The 19,087-nt window shown below is 45.1% G+C and overlaps 1 protein-coding gene across 1 annotated transcript in view; it reads right to left on the reverse strand.

Moving 5' to 3' along the window:
- Positions 1-2,215: 2,215 nt before the first annotated feature.
- Positions 2,216-19,087, reverse strand: part of ntn4 (netrin 4) — a 32,640-nt gene continuing 15,768 nt past the window's right edge. The window contains exons 4-10 of the mRNA XM_061253123.1: positions 18,072-18,198; positions 15,936-16,124; positions 8,504-8,717; positions 7,469-7,578; positions 6,203-6,271; positions 4,589-4,762; positions 2,216-3,976 (exon numbers count right to left, since the gene is read on the reverse strand). Coding sequence (XP_061109107.1) covers positions 3,837-3,976; positions 4,589-4,762; positions 6,203-6,271; positions 7,469-7,578; positions 8,504-8,717; positions 15,936-16,124; positions 18,072-18,198 — 1,023 coding nt within the window. The 3' untranslated portion in view covers positions 2,216-3,836. The remainder of the gene's footprint in view (positions 3,977-4,588; positions 4,763-6,202; positions 6,272-7,468; positions 7,579-8,503; positions 8,718-15,935; positions 16,125-18,071; positions 18,199-19,087) is intronic.

Here is a 19,087-nt window from a genome sequence, read left to right on the forward strand (position 1 = left end):
GTGTGAAGGACATTTGAGCACCCTTGATATGAGGGGGTAACTGTTCATTCAGATATATGAATGTTTTACAAACCAGGACCCGATTCTGGGAAGTACAGAAGAACTGTACGGTAAACACAGACAGCTGGGAATTTCATATGTAATGGATCCTTTGCAGACAAAATACACGACTAGACTCAAATATGTATGTGTCTATACAGAAATAAAGCATTCTTGATGTGCGCTTTCACAGAATTCTCTGATGATTACATGTATAGTGTAAACATGCATGCATATACATCCAGGTGTATGTTTACATTGAAACATAAGACACTATAAATCCGCTGGAATAGGGATAGATGAGAAAGTCAGATAAGTCTCTCTCTCCAATACCCCAATACACGTCCAGTCCGAGCATATGCGTGCTTCACAATGCACAAAGAGTTCATCGCTGACCCAGTTCACACATAACACCCTCACTACAATGCTGTAATGATGTAGCAGCACAGTCACTGCGAAGAATGGAATGACTACTGTTGAAAGATAGCAAGGGAGCCCCTCTAACTGTATTGTGGTGAGTGTAACTTGTATGTCAGTAGAATCTATGAAAATAAATTTTGAAACAATCCAAAAAATGCTTTAACCCCTAAAGTCTCTCCAGCCCAGGGCTCCAGGGAATCTTTGTGAGGAAAAGAGTGAAAACACCATTGACAAAACAACAGAGGGCATTTTCAGTGACATGACCCCATTTTATATAGGGGAGACATTGGCTCAGGCAGTTAGAGCAGTCGGAGGGTTGCCGGTTCAATCCCACCCTGGGTGTGTCAAAGTGTCCCTGAGCAAGACACCTAACCCCAAATGCTCCTGACGAGCTGGTTGGTGCCTTGCATGGCAGCCAATCATTGAGTGTGAGTGTAAATGGGTCAATGAGAAGCATCAATTGAACAGCGCTTTGGATAAAGGCGCTATATAAATGCCAACCATATCGGTGAACATCTAAATACATTCTGGAAATATTTTATTATTATTCAGTATGCTTATAAATAAGGAGGCCGACTGCTTTTGAATAATAAATAGCATGTGAAATTATGGAATGTGCTTGTTGCTGGGGGATGGCTGTTTGACAAAAACTTTAAATTCATTCAGGTCCTTCATCAATGGACCTCAATGAATATATTAGTATAGAAGATGGTATTATTGTGATAATTGTACCTATTATTTATGGTCTTCTCCACCTGTTGCTATCATTTATTTTCCATGTGTCCTTTTGGAGTCTCCAAATGTCCTTTTTGGAAAACTGCCTAGACAGCAGAATGGTCATTTTTGATATTGTCCTAAAATCTGAAAGGGGATTTGTCCAGTGTTGTGACTTGGCACAATTGTGTTTCTAAGCACACCAGCCACAGCTACAATAATCTGTAACCAGTCAAAAACGGAAAATCTTTTCAGTGAGAACAAAAGCTTCCACTTTCACTGCGTTTGAGCTTCTGTAACATTATTTAGTAATATTTAGAGTAATTCTGACTCTTGGAAAACAAAACTTTCAGAACCATTTCTATGCTTGTAAAATAACACACTGTGAGACATTTAGCAATATAATAATCATTTGTTATTTAGTTTAATTTTATCCAAAGCAACAGTTGATCAGACTAAGCAGGGGACAATTCTCCCTGGAGCAATGCAAGCTGTGGTGGCTAATCTGGGGCTTGAGCCACCAACCTTCTGGGTCCCAGGCATGTCCCTTAGCCACTAGGCTACAGGCTGCCCTTAATTTTCATTTTTATTTCCATTTGTTCAGTCTTTCAGTAGTGCTACTTATATCCTTCTGAGACCCACAAATATCCCTATTTAACGGTTCTTCTCTTCTTCTATTGAGTAGAAAGGAATGTACAGTGCTTTTATTCACTGTGTGGCTGCTGTGTGGAATTCCCCAGTGTCTTCAGACAGTTTTATTTTTGACTTTCCATCAACAGTTTGGCCAATTCCATCAGCAGCTATCTGGTGTTGACATTCTTTCTATATCGACTGGGGAACTTTCCCCCTAAACTGTTCCTTGTGTCGTGCTTTCACATGACTGTGATCTCCCATAGTTAGTTATCCCCCCGGCTCTAATGTCCCAAGTTCAAAAATATTTTCTTAATGGTCGAAGCAAAATCTTTCCGCTTTATTGTGATTTGTGAGTGTGACAAGAGCATGTCAATAAAAGGTGTAAAAAGATACACAGACACGGGTACAGTGAGGGTTAGAGTCTTTAATATGTGAATATACTGTATCTAAATGCTTACAGCTTTACGGCCATCAATTATAATTGTTCACTGAAAAAAGGAGCAATATCTTTATCATATATTATATTCTGACACATCTAACTGTAGTTTGATATAGATTTTATTTCTCTGAGGAACTGAATATCTGAAAATTAAATACAGGTTAAATACAGGTTAAGTGTTTGGTTGAACATACCAAGGAATTTTGCCTTACGCTGTCTGGCAAATGCTTGGTATGTAAAACCAACAACTCTTTCTTTTTTTTCAGAGAACAATACTTGAAGCCATTCAAAACATAAACCAAAGTTTGAATTGAATCAGACTGTTGTGGCGATAATGTGCATTTACTGAGTCCAGATCTTCAACTGCAGAAACCTACATGGAAAATGAAATCAATCTTATGCCTTTATTATCATCATTAATATATACTGTACAGAACAAAAAACAAAAAAGTTAAAGACACCAGAGTCTGGTCTTTCCCAGACCTCCAATAAGTGCACACAACACTAGACATTTGGGATATTATATTATATTGCATTTTTATAATGCCGGGGCTTGCCTTTTCTGTCTTTTTGCATTGTTATACACATCATAACTAGTATCACGATTGAAAACCCATGGCATTTATGGCTTTGTAACCTGAAAAACATCAATATAAGTCTCAATCCACCATTCTGGACTCTGATATCTTCTACGTGCAGTGTGTGTGTATGTGTGTGTGTGTGTGTGTGTGTGTATGAGAGAGAAAGTATGTGTGTGTGTGTGTGTGTGTGTGTGTGTGTGTGTGTGTGTGTGTGTGTCTGTCTCCCTGTCTGTTCAGCCATGAAGCCCAGTAGAAGGCGGAGCAGTAATGTGTAGACAGACAGTTCACCTTTCCAACGAAAGAACTCGCAAAGAAACACAACGTTTAACTTTCGCATCCATCTGTGTTCGTCAGCGACATGTGAAACCCCCAGCGCAGTCACATGTTACATGTCGAGGGCAAAGGTCACCCGAGTGGCTAAACCACCAATGACGTACTGTTTCGGGGCTGAAGCGGTCTAATCTTCCCGGACGATCTTGTGGAGGGAGCCTGTCATCTTCCTCACAGGCAGGTAAGAAAATCTGCCATCTGCTCATCCATCCATCCGTCCATCCCCCACCCAGGTTCAGGGTCAAAACGCTGCACCCCCGCCTGTCCGCTTATGTATAAAGTGCTTCAGAAATGGTAGCCGCATCTGTGGCCAGCATTGAAGACCAGACCAAAGCTAACAGAGTCCAGCAGTAGAGAACGTGGCATGGTCTTTGAGGAGGTTATGGCTAGCACTGAGGGGTCTGAGACCAAAGCGCACTGAATCCAGAGCTCGCTGAGTGCTAACGCTAACGCTAACCTTGCCCAGCGTTTCCTGTTTTCCTGCTCTTTTTTCAGTTCGGTCTCTGAGGAGCTGGCTGCGCACGGGTACTCCTCGGTACCTTTCAGCAACATCCTCCTCTGTCTCTCCCCTGCTCTCCTCCTCAGTGCACAGAAACAAAAATGATGGCAGTCTCTTCATTCTCGCCTCTCTCTCCCTCTCTCACTCTCTCTCTCTCAGCCCCAGCCTCGCCCCGCCAGCTCTACCACTTGCAGTCCGTCTTGAGGAACTGTAGGGCCTTGCGTCCCAGGCTGGCCCTCCAGGGCTTGACGAAGCTCTTCATGTTGACCACCAAGCGGCCCTTCCTGCGGTCCTCATGCCCGGCCACCAGGTACTCCACTCCTGAGGGCAGGAAGAACAAAAACGTTTTGAATCCGACCGTCCGACATTTGTCGCATGTCTTCCCCTCTCTCTCGCTCCCATTCTTCCTGTCTCTCTATACTATATACTGTCCAATAAAGCTGAAAAAGGCCTAAAAAATATCTAAAAAAAAAAAGAAAAAAAGAACTGCTTCAATTTAAGAGACACTGCAACATTCACGAAGAATGGTATTACAGGATACATGGACTTCCCCACAGAGCTCCTGAGTCCTGTTTCACAAAGCAGGATCACTGTGTTAGCTGGATAACTGTTCTGAGTAAAACTCGGAACAGGTCTTTTCACAGATTTTGGAGGGTTCCAGGTTTTACTCAGAGCAGTTATCCAGCTAACTCAGTAATCCTGCTTTGTGAAACAGGTCTCTGATCTGCACTTTAGCTCAAGTGAGCTCAACTCCGTGGCAATGGAAATCATGAAAAGCAGGTAATGATCCATAATTGATCCAACATGCAAATGAACGATTCATGCAAACCTGGAGCAAATTCTCTCTTGACCTGACATGTCTGTGGGTGGGACAATATGATTGGCTGCCCATATCTGGATTGAGGATGGGGTGATTTGATTGGCTGCCTTTACCTGGGTTGAGGATGGGGCAGGTGCAGCCCCGGGCGGTCCAGGACTCGGGGTACAGGATGACTCGTCCCCGCTGGATCTTCACCTTGGTGTTCTGGCTGAGCACCTTCCTCACCTTCACGTCCACCTCCGCGTGGGAGCCCTTATCATGGGCCGAGAGGACCTTCACCTTCAGGACTGCAGCAACAAAGAGGTGTTAGAGAGACAGGACTTCAACCTGAAGGTCCCGCTCAGAGGCGGGTAACAAGGGCCATATCAGTCTGGGCTTAATTACTTTATTTTCCTCTAAAATGTATGCCAGGGATCCTCAATTCTGGCCCAGGAATCCAAATCAAGCCCTGGTTTCCTTTCAGCCCATCCACATAATGAGATGACTAAACTAAACTAGAACTAACAGCTTGATTTAGTCATACTTTATGGAATGTATTGAGGCCTTTATATCCACAATGATACTTTCTTCAAAGCTAACTTTGACAACCCATGGTCAGATTCCCATAAAACTACATTCAATTAGATAAGGTATTCTACTTTCAGACAGGAGGAATATCATGTGGGGACAAAGGTATACACACAGGGCAGAAAGGCATTATGGGTCACTTATTTAACAGGCCCCTCACAGCTCGATCACCAAGATAAACTTAGCTGATATCACATTTCTGGGATTTCTACTTATCTACACAAACACCTGTGGGATGTGTCTTGCGAGCTTGAGGAGATAACCATCGCATAAGCAACTTGCATTTGCATGCGCTTCGCTGTTTCCTAAATCCGTGCCTGCATCTGTTTCCTGCCAAAAAAACATTCTTCCTTTCCCAAATCATGGATTAGAAATACTTGCGCAGATAAATCCCTAAGCTGCTTGCTTATGGCTGCTGGTTTGCAAAAGCAAGCGGTTAAACGAGCCCCTTAAGATGCCAACAGCCTTTTTTTATATACTTAAAGCCTAAAATCCTTTCTGGGTCTGACAATTCCTTAAATCTGCATTAAATCGCTTTAGGAAAAAAAATGCTAAAGGATGAGCACCGCTAGAAATGAATCCCAATACAATTCTGCTGTTATTTGTTTTCCCAACGTCGCAGTCGAGTGAACAAGCAAACAATTAGTCGAACACAAAGGGAAAGTTTAGAAGGAGAAGATTTATGCAATTATGGGGTGGGTGTAAAGGTTTACTTGTAGCCTGAGTGCTTCATGCATATCCCCAACTCGAAGAGCGTGGTGTTCTGCCAGTGTTGCCATGGCGCTATTACCTTGAGTCAACGGTATGAGAATGTTTTGCGTTCGCCGAGCCCTTATCTGCTGAATAACAGTTCCTGACTTGTTACTGGGAGATTAGACTTCGATACAGACAAAGCTTGGCTTCCTTGCGAGGTTGCGACTCTCACACAAACTTCACACAAACATTGCTGGACCTTATGGAGATCCACAGACTCAATTCATCCATAGATTTCTTTTCATCTGTTTATTTCACTCGACTGTTGAAGCTGTGGAATTGTGAATCGGATGCTTAATCTTGTCATCCTTCTGTGTCGCACATGTAACTTAAAATGGCTCCCAGAATAAATGGACGTTGCTGTTGCTTATATCATTGTGCTTGTCAGTTCGGTGCATAGTACTCACCATAAGCGTATTTCATGCTACAGAAGATTTTGGGGCTTCCCAGGATCTGCTCCTTGCATTCACATTTCTCTGCAAAGAAAACAGAATGTGGATCTCAGACTGAACACACTGCATGCTGCAAGAGGTCTCCGGAGTTCACCCCTTCTGTCATTCTGACGACTAAAAAAACAGTTTTCGGAGTAGTTACACACCCTCCAGTCATCAGCTTCTGATGCTGTCAGAGCCTATAGCCCTGTAGGGTGCTGCATAGTTGGCCATAACATCCCCCGAGGAGGGAGGGTCCCAACTGGCAAGTCCGTCCATGACTCACAGTTCAATATGGCATGGATTATCCTTGGCAAACAATAGGCTAAACGTGAGCTTTTAATGTTTGATTTAATGTTCTGAAATCAAACGTGCTGCTTCCAAGAGTAACAAGCAACTGCTGGGTCTACTAAAGCCTTGTTGACTTTAATCTGAAATTACAAAAGGGATATTCTTAAAAAAAAAAGACATTAATGATTAATGTGTGCTGGAGTACACCACAGCGGTGCGAGCGGGCGTCATGGCTCTGAAGTTCAGAGCAGCATCGCACGGACGCTTCCAGAAGTCAGCGGGTGTACGCCCCCCCCCCCCCCCCCCCTCCCCCCTCCCCCCTCCTCAGAAACACAAACCGAGCCTCCGGCGTCCATTTCACGAACATCAGAGCACAGCAGGAATGAGTTCCTCCAGGCACCCCCCGCAGACAACAGTGGAAGGATAACCAGCCTGGCTGTGTGACTGCGGCTTCCGAAAGGTTAAAGATTAATCGCTGTGATCCATAACCGCCCAGGAGAGCATAACGCCGCTGCAGGGGGGCTGACTTTTTTCTGCTCCCGTCTTCCCAGAATGCTTTGCAAGGCAGAAAGAAAAGCAAGTTTGCGTCGGCCCGAGTTGCACCCCCACTAGGGTTTTGGCTGCATGTTACTAAATCATCCTTGAGGCCGGTCAGTGGGAGGGCTGCAAATGTACCAAGCCACACAGCACGACTGCTCTATGGTGGCCTGCATTTTGCTGTGTGTGTGTGTGTGTGTGTGTGTGTGTGTGTGTGTCCACAGTCATGTACACTTCCTTGAAGGATAACCCCACAGTCAGCGATTCCCTCTAGGCGGTGTGTCCGAGCGTGACATCGGGTCCTGTTAAAGAGGAACCAGTCCACCCAGTCAACCCACTGTGGTTGATGCACCTGCGGCACGTTTGTAATGACCCCTACTGACCCTGGCGTGACCTGGCAAGGTGAGGACTCACCTGAGTAATGCAGGGCAGAGAAGAGCTCGTCTGCTCTGAAGATGGACCCGTGCTCGCTGTCATTGTGCCCCAAGGGGTGGTCTCCTCTGTAGTAGAGCTCCAGGTCAGAGCTGCACAAAGTAACATTACGAATGAACAATCAAGCACACTCTTCATGCAGTGTGGGTCTACAAGTGCCTTATATCAAGAGTACAGTTGCATTATCCCTCTATGTGTACCCAAAGCCCTCAGCCCATTGGTCCAGAACCACTTTGGAGCCACACTAAAGTTTCTATGTGCAGTGTGGCTGTGCTAACCAACAGCTGTACCTGCACCTTTGCCTCCTGTAGTCAGGACGTCACCAGCTGGCTTCACACTACAATATTGGACCACCCCAAACGAGCAGATAGCAAGGCCTACACCTCCCTTCCTCAGCCATTATAACTAGAGGCTAGCCACAGCTAGCCAGAACTGGTTCAAAAGATAGTAACATGCACATCTGTCTTCATGTCTGGGGGTGGAGAAAAAAGGCCCGTAGCATCAGAATCTCAAAAAGGCTCCACACACAGAAATAAGCTGAAATTCGTTTAATTCGTGCCAAACCAAACAACCTTTCGTCCTGGAAGGCCTTTCTCAGAGCAAAATGTTGTTTGATTTGGCATCAATAAAAAAGAAGGCCGCGCCCATAGCCACCATGTTCCACCAATAACATCCTGACCACCAATGTGTGCAAGTAACTAATTAATGCATGAATGTATTGTGTTTCATTCGTGTTTCATTTGGCAGTTTATTTCCTGGTTCTACTCTCTACCATATTTGCGGTCATGCTATTATCAAAAAATGTGCTTCAGCAAATACATTGGAATTTATTGAGGGAGACTGTGTGTGTGTATGTGTGTGTGAGTGTGTGTGTGTGTGTGTGTGTGTGAGTGTGTATGTGTGTGTGAGTGTGAGTCTATGTGTGTGTGTGTGTGTGTGTGTGTATGTGTATGTGTGTGTGTGTGTATGAGTGTGTGAGTGTGTGTGTGTGTGTGTGAGTGTGTGTGTGTCACTCACCCAGACATGCAGTCTCCAGTGAAGGGGTCACAGTCGCCTGCGCAGTCGCAGGGTCTGCAGCCGTAGTCCTGGAACCCCCAGTACCCCACCATGCACCTGTCGCAGTGCGGACCGCCCACGCCCGGCTTGCAGACACAGTCCCCGTTGCTGGGGTCACAGAGGGCGCCCCCGCTCAGGTGGAAGGGCACAGAGCCCACAGGGTGGCAGGCACAGGCTAAGGGGGGCGGGGCAAAAGGAAGGGGGGGCATGTTACACACCAGCGAGACTCCTTTCCTCCACTCCTCAAATTCAACCAGGATCCACACTCACTGGAAGAGCACAATTACCTCACAGAGAATTAAGTGTAAGTGACTTTTTAAATCAAGCTCTATGTATACCAGAAAACCCAGGTACAGAATTTCATTCCGGCACCAGAGAACCACACTTAAACCACACTTAAACAGCAGCAATCACAGAGTTTTACAACTGCATATGACTTCAAATAGCTTGGGTCATGTGACTCATTCGCAGGCACACTTTGAGGAGGGGGGGGTAAGAAAGAGACCACATGACTGTACCCATCAACATCACTCTCGGAGACTGCCCCCCCACCCCCACCCCCACCCCCCGGCAGTCTTGTGGAGTCTTCACTCAGCCCTCAAAGAGAAACTAATTAAGAGATAACAGCAGCAAAAAGAGAAACTTGAAGGACTTTGCCTGTTACAGTAGGGTACGTTTTGGCTTTACGTTTTTATGGTTTTTCCCTCAGGGGAATACAATAGGCTCCTTTCTTTATCTGGCTAGAGCATCGGGATCACCCACGCAGATCCCTTTCCCGAGTTTGCCTACCTGCTGATAGCAGACTGCAAAACAGTCTGTCTGTCTTAACAAGTGTTTTAGTCTTGTAGTGAAACAAAAATTCTAATATTTTTCTCTAATTTAAACAAATAGTAGCTTGATTGAAGTTACTGTTTGCTTGACAAGTGAATGTTCTTACCCCAAACTGTCTCACCTCAATGGCAACATTTTTGTTTTATTTAGCAAAGAAGTCATGGAAATTTTTTGTCTAAATATAAGTAAACGTTAAATACAGGTTGAGATCGACTTTTGTTTAGTTGGTTTGTTTGTTTGCAGTGCAAGCTTTCCAGAGAGAGTATCCCAAGCCAATAGCTCAGAGCCACTGTTTGACATTGTACTAATAAACCCAGGCCACAGAAGGGATGCTGTCTGCAGTAAATGCACACGTTCACACAACTCACAGAAATGGCTCACGGAAACTCGGTATCTACGGATCACGCCCCCCTATTCGCTCTCTCAATAACATGCAGTCGTAGAGTTGGTTATTGTTTGTGAAACGAGCAGGCGTCCTGGCCTTATCTGCAGAGGACACAGAGGCCGCATATTTCTGTGTCATTTAATGCTGCTCGCAGGCTTTCCTTAGCACTGTAAATTACAGCTCGAGCAGACCTTAGCTGCTGTGAACTTATCCCTGTGACATTCGGTTCTTGCCTTTATCTCCCTTTGAGATGTCAAGAGGAGATATCAGGCTGATTTGTTACTGCTTATTAGAGGCCAAATTATGGTTCACTGTCTGGCTCTTTAAAGCAGTCCAGTAACTTATCAAGAAAGTGTTAGATAAGCGCTGCCTCTACGGTGATATACCTTTTCATAATCAGTGCTGACATTAAAGATGGGCTTTCTCTGAAGACTAATTGATCTCTTTACCCCTCCACCATAATACACATAAGTGCTTGAAGTTAAAGAGAGAGCTGTGATTTTGGAGACTTTAAAGGCGGGTAAACAGTAGTTTCCCTGAGGAGATCTCAATTTGGAGACACATTAAGGGTCTTCTGCTGGCTTCGGTTACTATATCAACACCATACACAAACACTGTGCATTCTGACACTTCATAAAAAGGTCTTGAATTCTTATTTATACTGACAAAATCAACAGGCGTCTATAGCAATAACAACACTCTGGAGATCTTGTGGTTCAGCTACTTGACACGTGTTTGGTCAATCATTCAGCACCTGTACTGCACTAGTGATATTGTACACGTGGGGAAAATTACCCTTTTTCTCACTTATTCTATGCAACCTTTGGGTTGCACTGCACCTGATACAATATGCACAGGGGAAAGATACAATCGTAATTTACCACGGGGTCGAGTTAAGCAAAAGCTATAATACAGCTATAGAGACTCTGCAAATGCAGAGTTGGAATATCAGAGAAATGCATTCCTAGAGGTCCAGATTTTTGTACAGTTGTTATTGTGTTTTCAGCCATCCCTACTGTAGGTTTATCTTAAAACCAAAGCAATACCACCATCCATCACCAGAGGAAAACATGTCATCCATCATGCACTGGCCTCCGCTACTCTCTCTGACACAAACAAAATAAATAAGTTGTATGAAACCATGATGGCAAAAACTCTTAAAATGGATGTCCTCTCAAATACCGAAGTCGGTGGAACTTCCTATTTGGGTCCAGAAGGAATGCAGAATGAACAATCTCCTTAGTGATAAATGATCTCTAGTCAGAATTCTCTTGGGACCTGGCTGCCATTGTGACATCATCATCATCAACAAACAGTATCTCTCTCCATCTTAACATTTCCAAGGAACTCCAGCCGGCAAAAGTCCTGTCCTGCCCTGGCTATCTGAGGACTGATAGATGATCAGGGTTGTGCCGGGGGAGCCGGCAGACAGTGACAACTCACTCTCACTCTCTCCCGGCATCAGTCTCTCGCATCCTTGTATCAGAGATGTAAAGTGACAAGACAGCGGTCTGTTTGTGTGTCTGTTGGAAGCCCATGGCTCCACACACAATGACAGCTTTATGGACGTCTCCTGATGTGGGACAGCATCACAGCATGCGCCTAACCGCAGAACACACCCGCCGAAAAAACAAATAGTAATTCAATCCACCCAGCACTGTCATTTTCACTCACTTTAACCGTTTGATAGGTTCAGGCATTGAGTAATGTCTTTCTCTGCCTTTTTATTTTCCCCATAACAGTTTATGCGTGTGTTCCTTCAGAAGCGTTGAGATGCCTGGAGAAAAACAACCAGGAATGGTAAAAATGTACTTAGAGCCACTACGGGAAATTCCTCCATTGAAAGCAATTATGTCCAGATTTCAAAACTGTGATCCTTCAAGAATGCACCTCTTTTCCTCGCCCCAATACTTACAGGAGTAATTGGCACATCAGTTTAGCAATACATAACGTGACTTCTATTTGGTATGCTCGGTAAAGGTAATCACTTTTTCAACCGCACACTTTTTCAGCCTGATACACATCTCCAAAAGAGAAAAAGACCCTCCAGCAAATTTCGCAGTGCCTGCTTAGAGGAGGAGACCCCAATCATTCACAAGCATTTTTACTAGTGGTGATTTGTAAGACCTTTTTGAGTTTTGTAAGAGCGGAAAAAAGCAGGGCTAACTCTGTGTGGAATATTAATCACCAGCCTGGTTTGTTTTTTTCCATCCGTTCACACAGGAAAATTACTGCTCCCATCTAAAATATATTTCTGTTGTTATATTCCTTCAATACCGCAATGGGAAAGCAGAACATTACATAATGAGCTGAGGCTCTGAGCATATCTCGGGTCTTGTGTAATCAGCGTTGTTAAGCTAGTTTAAGGATAAATAAACCTTTGCTCTTAGAAAAATAGTGTCAGAACCCTGGACACAAGGCGCTCTCCATTTTTAAGCTACACGCTCTACACTTTGTTCCTTGGCCGGGATAAGACCTTTCAGCCCCTTTATCTGGGTGGTATGGTTGTGGTATGCAAAGTCTACCACAGTTACACCAGCACACATTTTTTAACATATCAGATACATTTCTGGAGATATTTACAAGCCCAAACAAATCTAGCTGCCATCTTGAGGTGAAGAAGACTTCATGGTTAAGGCCGAATGGTGTGAATGTCTAGTCTCAGAAATCACACAAGACAGAGTAGAAGACGTTTCTCAACCTCCTTAATCTTTTTCCTGAAACAAAACCGAGCTTTGAACAAATGGCCTTCTTACATGTTTATGCAAAGTCTACCACAGTTGCACCATGTTTATATCACAGTGCTTAAGTGTACATAGGACCGTTAAACAGGCAAGCTCCATTCAAAAATCGTCCAGTACTGCAAAAAGGACTGCATACTCATCTCAGACAATGAGGGCAGTGACAATTGCATGCCGCGTTTGTTATGGTTTTCCGTCTCGAACCCGTGGCTCGGTGCCCGGCCGCGAGCGCGTAGAGCTCGGGGAGATAAGCGGTTCTGAGTTACCGCGCCGAGCGGCTAAATGAGACGCACCGCGGCAAATTCAGCGAGAGCTGGCAGAGGCCGACGCAGGGAATGGGAATCGGTAACCCCGTCCAAGTTTCTTGTCTGAGCTGGCATGCTTTTGAAGAGCTGTGACGAGACAATTATCATGAAAAGCAGCAGATCGCTAGTAGGACTGGTCTACAAACCATCTTGAGTATGAAATTCCATATGGTCTACAATGCAGGCACAAGGTCACCTGATCAAGAATGTTATTGAGGCGTCTTACTCAGTCACATATCAGACTGAATCTAATATACCGTTACTATTTATATAGTATATTTAGGATAATGGACCCTTAAGTACTGACTAAAGTGTAAGGCCAATAGGCCCTATGCCCTATGAACCTGTTCACACAGCCTATAGAGCCTATACAGCCCCTGGTATATAATTCCAGGGTCCTAGAACTGTCGCAACCAGAAGTTTCATATGACCCACAATGACCACGCAGCCCTCTGCACTCAGAACTCATCAATCCTACACAGTGCACTTGGAGAAGAATTCTTTATGTATGCGGACCAATCAGCCACCGAATCACCCTCCCTTACCGCTTTCCAGCTGGCAGCCACTTCCCTGGCAACAACAACAAAAACAGCCATTTTTCCCCTTTCATGGGAGCAGCAAAAACGACAGTCCCTGGTAAACAGATTCCCCCGGGTAAACACGCTGATGATATTTACTGTATTTAAAATTCAGACCAGATGCCTGGCACTGGTGCTGAGGCACGTCGCTGGCCACAGAGACAGAGGATAAGGAGATAAGACGTTTCGGATTAGTTTGATATGTTGAGTGGGTGGTGTGGGGCGTTGGGCGCGGCGGGCTGTTGTTGACTCAGGCCTAAAACATTCTCGCTTCGCTCTCCGTCTGATGATTAATCGGCTGGCTATTCTCAGACCGCAAGGACACCCGGAGACAAGGGGAGGGGGTCTGCGTGACGACGGCGAATCAGCCGCCGGTTCTGCCGCGACCCCCTCTTCCTGTTTTTGTTCCTCCTCTTCGCCCTGGCATTTCTCAGCCGCTCTGGAGGCCAGGTGCCCATCAGGAAAGGCAAGCTCCGGCTTGCCATTCCCAAAGATCGGAATTCCACCAACGAGGTGACTCATCTTGCCACGCTCCTCGTTTCGAACCCTTTCTGGCTCTGTTTTCTCCTGAGAATGTAAAACAATAACCAGCAGGTCCCACTCAGATATGTCGTGTTGTGTTGGTCACGAGGAAAATAAACATTTTTTTTCCTCCCAGAGGTCAAACCCCGGTTCTCTGCCAGTGAGACAGCGAGAAGCCTGAGAAAATCTGCTGCCATTCTACACCACCACTTCCTGGCTGAAGCATTTTATCAAACCTGACAGAATTATGTCATGGCAGGCTGTGGAAAGTAGGAAATTCAATAACTCGCATTACTCACATTATTTTCTTTGCATTGAACAAAGGCTTTTGTCCACCGCAACCTCGAAAGATTGCATTTTTACATGCAATCTGATTACACAGGTGGATATTTTACTGAAGCAAATTCAGGCTTCTTGCTCAAGGCCACAAAGACAGTGTCCCAGCTTGGAACTGAACCCACAAACTGTGCTACAAGCCCAGCTGCTGAATAATTACAGTGCCCTGCTGTAAAATCCAGCTATGCCAGCTTGACCAGCTTGAGAATTGAGCTGGTCAAGCTGGTCATAAGCTGGTGTAGCTGGTAGCTTGTCTGGTTGACCAGCTGTTTCAAAACAAGCTTGAGCTGGTCAATCCATGTCAAGCTGGGAGCTGGTCTGAACTGCTCAACCAGCTAAACCATGTAGAGCTGGGACCTGGTCTGAACTGATCAACCAGCTAAACCATGTCGAGCTGGGAGCTGGTCTGAACTGCTCAACCAGCTACCAGCTGTTTGAAAACCTTGAGCTTTCTTCAGCAAGGCGCACTGCATCCCCCAATCAAAGCACATTGCTTTATATTATTTTTTGTATTAAGTGGTCCATTAACAAATTAAGTAAAATAAGTAAAATGTTAGCTTTCAGAGCTGTAAGTACTACAGCCCAGGCATTCAGGTGAATAGTGGCTAAAACCAAGCTGAAATATTTATGCAAAAATGTGTTTAATCTCCTTTCAAAGAGGAAATCTAGGATTAATATTTCCTCAAAGAAAAAAATGTTTCTGTAAAGTAAATACAGATTGTTTCCAGGCCCCTTCGCTTTGAGGGATTTTCATTCCCTTTGAAGAAAGCATTAATATTCTCCCTGTGATACACTTGAGCTCGTGATCATAGCCTTTCTAACCATAAGACCCACAGTACAAATCAGCTGTATCCTGCCAGGACTAAAAGTGACGAGTTAAAGAAAAACCTAACAGCGTTTTTTCTTAAAATAAATAAAATAAACAAGTTGAATGGGGCAAGTTACATGGTCAGGGGTCACAATCCCATTCCCCCTGGGTTGGTGACAGACCTCGGGGAATAGAACTTGGTCATTCTAAGATAATCTATTCATGTAGTCCACCAGCAAGTGCACCTCCAAAGGCCTGTTTAGTGTGGCCTGAGTTAGGTGTGGTCCAGGATCCATGCACTCAGAGGCATTCACGCCAGGCTGTGGGGTAAGAGCATCTGGGTGGGGCCTCACCTGCTCGAATTATGTCAATATAAGGATTTCACAGTAGATCCTGTACAAAGCAGTGCAGCTCAGCCACACTAAATGTACACAGATCGGTTACAGCACTGAGCGAACGCACTAGGCAGGTGCAAAGTGGAGATGGCAGCACAGTGGTGCACTGGATAGCACTGTCGCCTCACAGCAAGGTCTCGGTTTCGTATCCCGGCTCTCAGTGTGGAGTTTGAATGTTCTCCCTGTGCCTGTATGGGTTTCCTCCAGGTACTCTGGTTTCCTCCCACAATACAATGACATGCAGGTTAGCCTACTGGGGAGGGCATTAACAGGGAGTTGCTGTAAAAGCGCAGGCGTGCTCAGTCAACCTACCTATAATTGCAATTCAATTGTATTCAATATTCTATTCAATTCAATATTATTTGTTTAGACGTTTTTACAGGAGTAATAGAAGGGCAAACACTAGGCCCAAACCCCCAAATCGCAAGTACATGTGGGTGTGCTTGGCATTAAATAAAGGTAGCTGAAACCAAGATGGCGTCCGTGTCTTACGTTTGCAGGAGTCGGGGGCGGAGGCGGGTCGCTGCGGGTCGCGGTAGAATCCACTCTTGCAGCTCTCGCAGTGCCGCCCCTCCGTGTTGTGCTGGCAGTCGTCACACACGCCCCCGCTGCGGCGCCCCGACCCCAGCCACGCCTCCCAGTCGAAGTGACAGCTCTCGGCATGGCCATTACACTTGCACTCTGTCATGGAAGCACAGTGATAACCCAGTGAGTGCACACACACACACACACACACATACACACACACACACACAGTCAGTGAAGGCCTACAAAATCAGAGTAAACACATGTATGTGATATTATAGGTATTGTGTATGTATGTGTATGTGTATGTGTGTATGTGTGTGTGTATGTACAGTCAGGTCCATAAATATTGGGACATCGACACAATTCTCCTCTTTTTGGCTCTATACACCACCACAATGGATTTGAAATGAAACGAACAAGATATGCTTTAACTGCAGACTTTAATTTGAGGGTATTTATATCCAAATCAGGTGAACGGTGTAGGAATTACAACAATTTCTATATGTGCCTCCCACTTTTTAAGGGACCAAAAGTAATGGGACAATTGGCTGCTCAGCTGTTCCATGGCCAGGTGTGTGTTATTCCCTCATTATCTCATTTACAAGGAGCAGATAAAAGGTCTAGAGTTCATTTCAAGTGTGCTATTTGCATTTGGAATCTGTTGCTGTCAACTCTCAATACGAGATCCAAAGAGCTGTCACTATCAGTGAAGCAAGCCATCATTAGGCTGAAAAATCTAAACAAACCCATCAGAGAGATAGCAAAAACATTAGGTGTAGCCAAATCAACTGTTTGGAACATTCTTAAAAAGAAAGAACGCACCGGTGAGCTCAGCAACACCAAAAGACCCGGAAGACCACGGAAAACAACTGTGGTGGATGACAGAAGAATTCTTTCCCTGGTGAAGAAAAACCCCTTCACAACAGTTGGCCAGGTCAAGAACACTCTCCAGGAGGTAGGTGTATGTGTGTCAAAGTCAACAATCAAGAGAAGACTTCACCAGAGTGAATACAGAGGGTTCACCACAAGATGTAAACCATTGGTGAGCCTCAAAAACAGGAAGACCAGATTAGAGTTTGCCAAACAACATCTAAAAAAGCCTTTACAGTTCTGGAACAACATCCTATGGACACATGAGACAAAGATCAACTTGTACTAGAATGATGGGAAGAGAAGAGTATGGAGAAGGAAAGGAACTGCTCATGATCCAAAACATACCACCTCATCAGTGAAGCATGGTGGTGGTAGTGTCATGGCGTGGGCATGTATGGCTGCCAATGGAACTGGTTCCCTTGTATTTATTGATGATGTGACTGCAGACAAAAGCAGCAGGATGAATTCTGAAGTGTTTCGGGCAATATTATCTGCTCATATTCAGCCAAATGCTTTGGACGGCGTTTCACAGTGCAGATGGACAATCACCCGAAGCATACTGCGAAAGCAACCAAAGAGTTTTTTAAGGCAAAGAAGTGGAATGACATGCAATGGCCAAGCCAATCACCTGACCTGAATCCGATTGAACATGCATTTCACTTGCTGAAGACAAAACTGAAGGGAAAATGCCCCAAGAACAAGCAGGAACTGAAGACAGTTGCAGTAGAGGCCTGGCAGAGCATCACCAGGGATGAAACCCAGCGCCTGGTGATGTCTATGCGTTCCAGACTTCAGGCTGTAATTGACTGCAAAGGATTTGCAACCAAGTATTAAAAAGTGAAAGTTTGATTTATGATTGTTAGTTTGTCCCATTACTTTTGGTCCCTTAAAAAGTGGGAGGCACATATACAAACTGTTGTAATTCCTACACCGTTCACCTGATTTGGATGTAAATACCCTCAAATTAAAGTCTGCAGTTAAAGCATATCTCGTTCGTTTCATTTCAAATCCATTGTGGTGGTGTATAGAGCCAAAAAGAGGAGAATTGTGTTGATGTCCCAATATTTATGGACCTGACTGTATGTGTATGTGTGTATAAGTGTGTATGTATGCATGTGTGTATGTGTGTGTGTGTGAGTGTGTGTGTGTATGTATGTATGCATGTGTGTATGTGTGTGTATGTATGCATGTGTGTGTGTGTGTGTGTGTGTGTGAGTGTGTACTTACTCCTGCACTCGTTAGCAGCCCCCGTGAGGCCGTTGGCAGCCTGCCAGGGCTGCTCGTTGTAGAGGGGGGCGCATCGCTCGCAGTGGTCCCCCGCTGTATTGTGCCTGCACACACACTTCCCATGGACCTGCCGGAGAGAGAGAGCGAGAGAGGGAGCGAGAGAGAGAGAGAGTGTGTCAAACAGCCGCAAACGACAGCCAGCGCTTCGGCCAAATTCACATCAGCCTGGAACACAATAACCCTTCGACCTGCGGACCCCTGGGACAGAGGGGAACGCGGGGGGCCCTGCTCCCTCGTCCCCGTGGAGACGGCATGGCCCCGCATTTCTGTCGCCACTGCGGACAATGCTTACGGGACCCAACGGAGACACACCGGTACCAGAGGGCGGTGGGGTCCCCTGCTTGTTGCCCAATTCAGATCTGTTAATTACTTAATCGGATCGATTGTTTGGCTTAATTACTGGAAACGAGCATGAGTTTTCATAATGGCTGCCTTTCAAATCAGGCCGGGAGAAATATGCGGCGTTGCGGCCTGTCCTTAGGATCACGGCTGACCTCACCTGATTTCCGGATAAATACCTTCACAAGCAAAAACAAAGACACACACAGTGACAGCACACAGACGCGCTGAGCAGGGTGTGTAAGTGTCTATGAAAAACAGAAACAAACAGCAGCAATCTTATGAAGTGTAAACGCATAATTAGGGAACAAATGCCACTTTCGCACACACAATTATGTAATACCATGCTCTCAAAAACAGTTTTTCGACTTTAGTTTAATTATATATTCTTGGGGGAGGGGCAGTGGGGGGGGGGGGGTTGGGTGGTAGGCCGTACTTCACGTATCATCAGCGTCACAGAAAAATGTTCCACATATGGAAACAGTGTAAAACCTGTCTATTTTTGTATTTACTAACATGACAGTTAGGTCTAATCCATTGGGATTTGATGAAATTGTTTAAGTTGCTGAGTTATGAGATATTTATATAACAGAAAATTCCGAAAAAGGACATGCTAG

Source organism: Conger conger, chromosome 8 (assembly GCF_963514075.1).
Source record: "Conger conger chromosome 8, fConCon1.1, whole genome shotgun sequence".
Classification (NCBI taxonomy): Eukaryota; Metazoa; Chordata; class Actinopteri; order Anguilliformes; family Congridae; genus Conger; species Conger conger.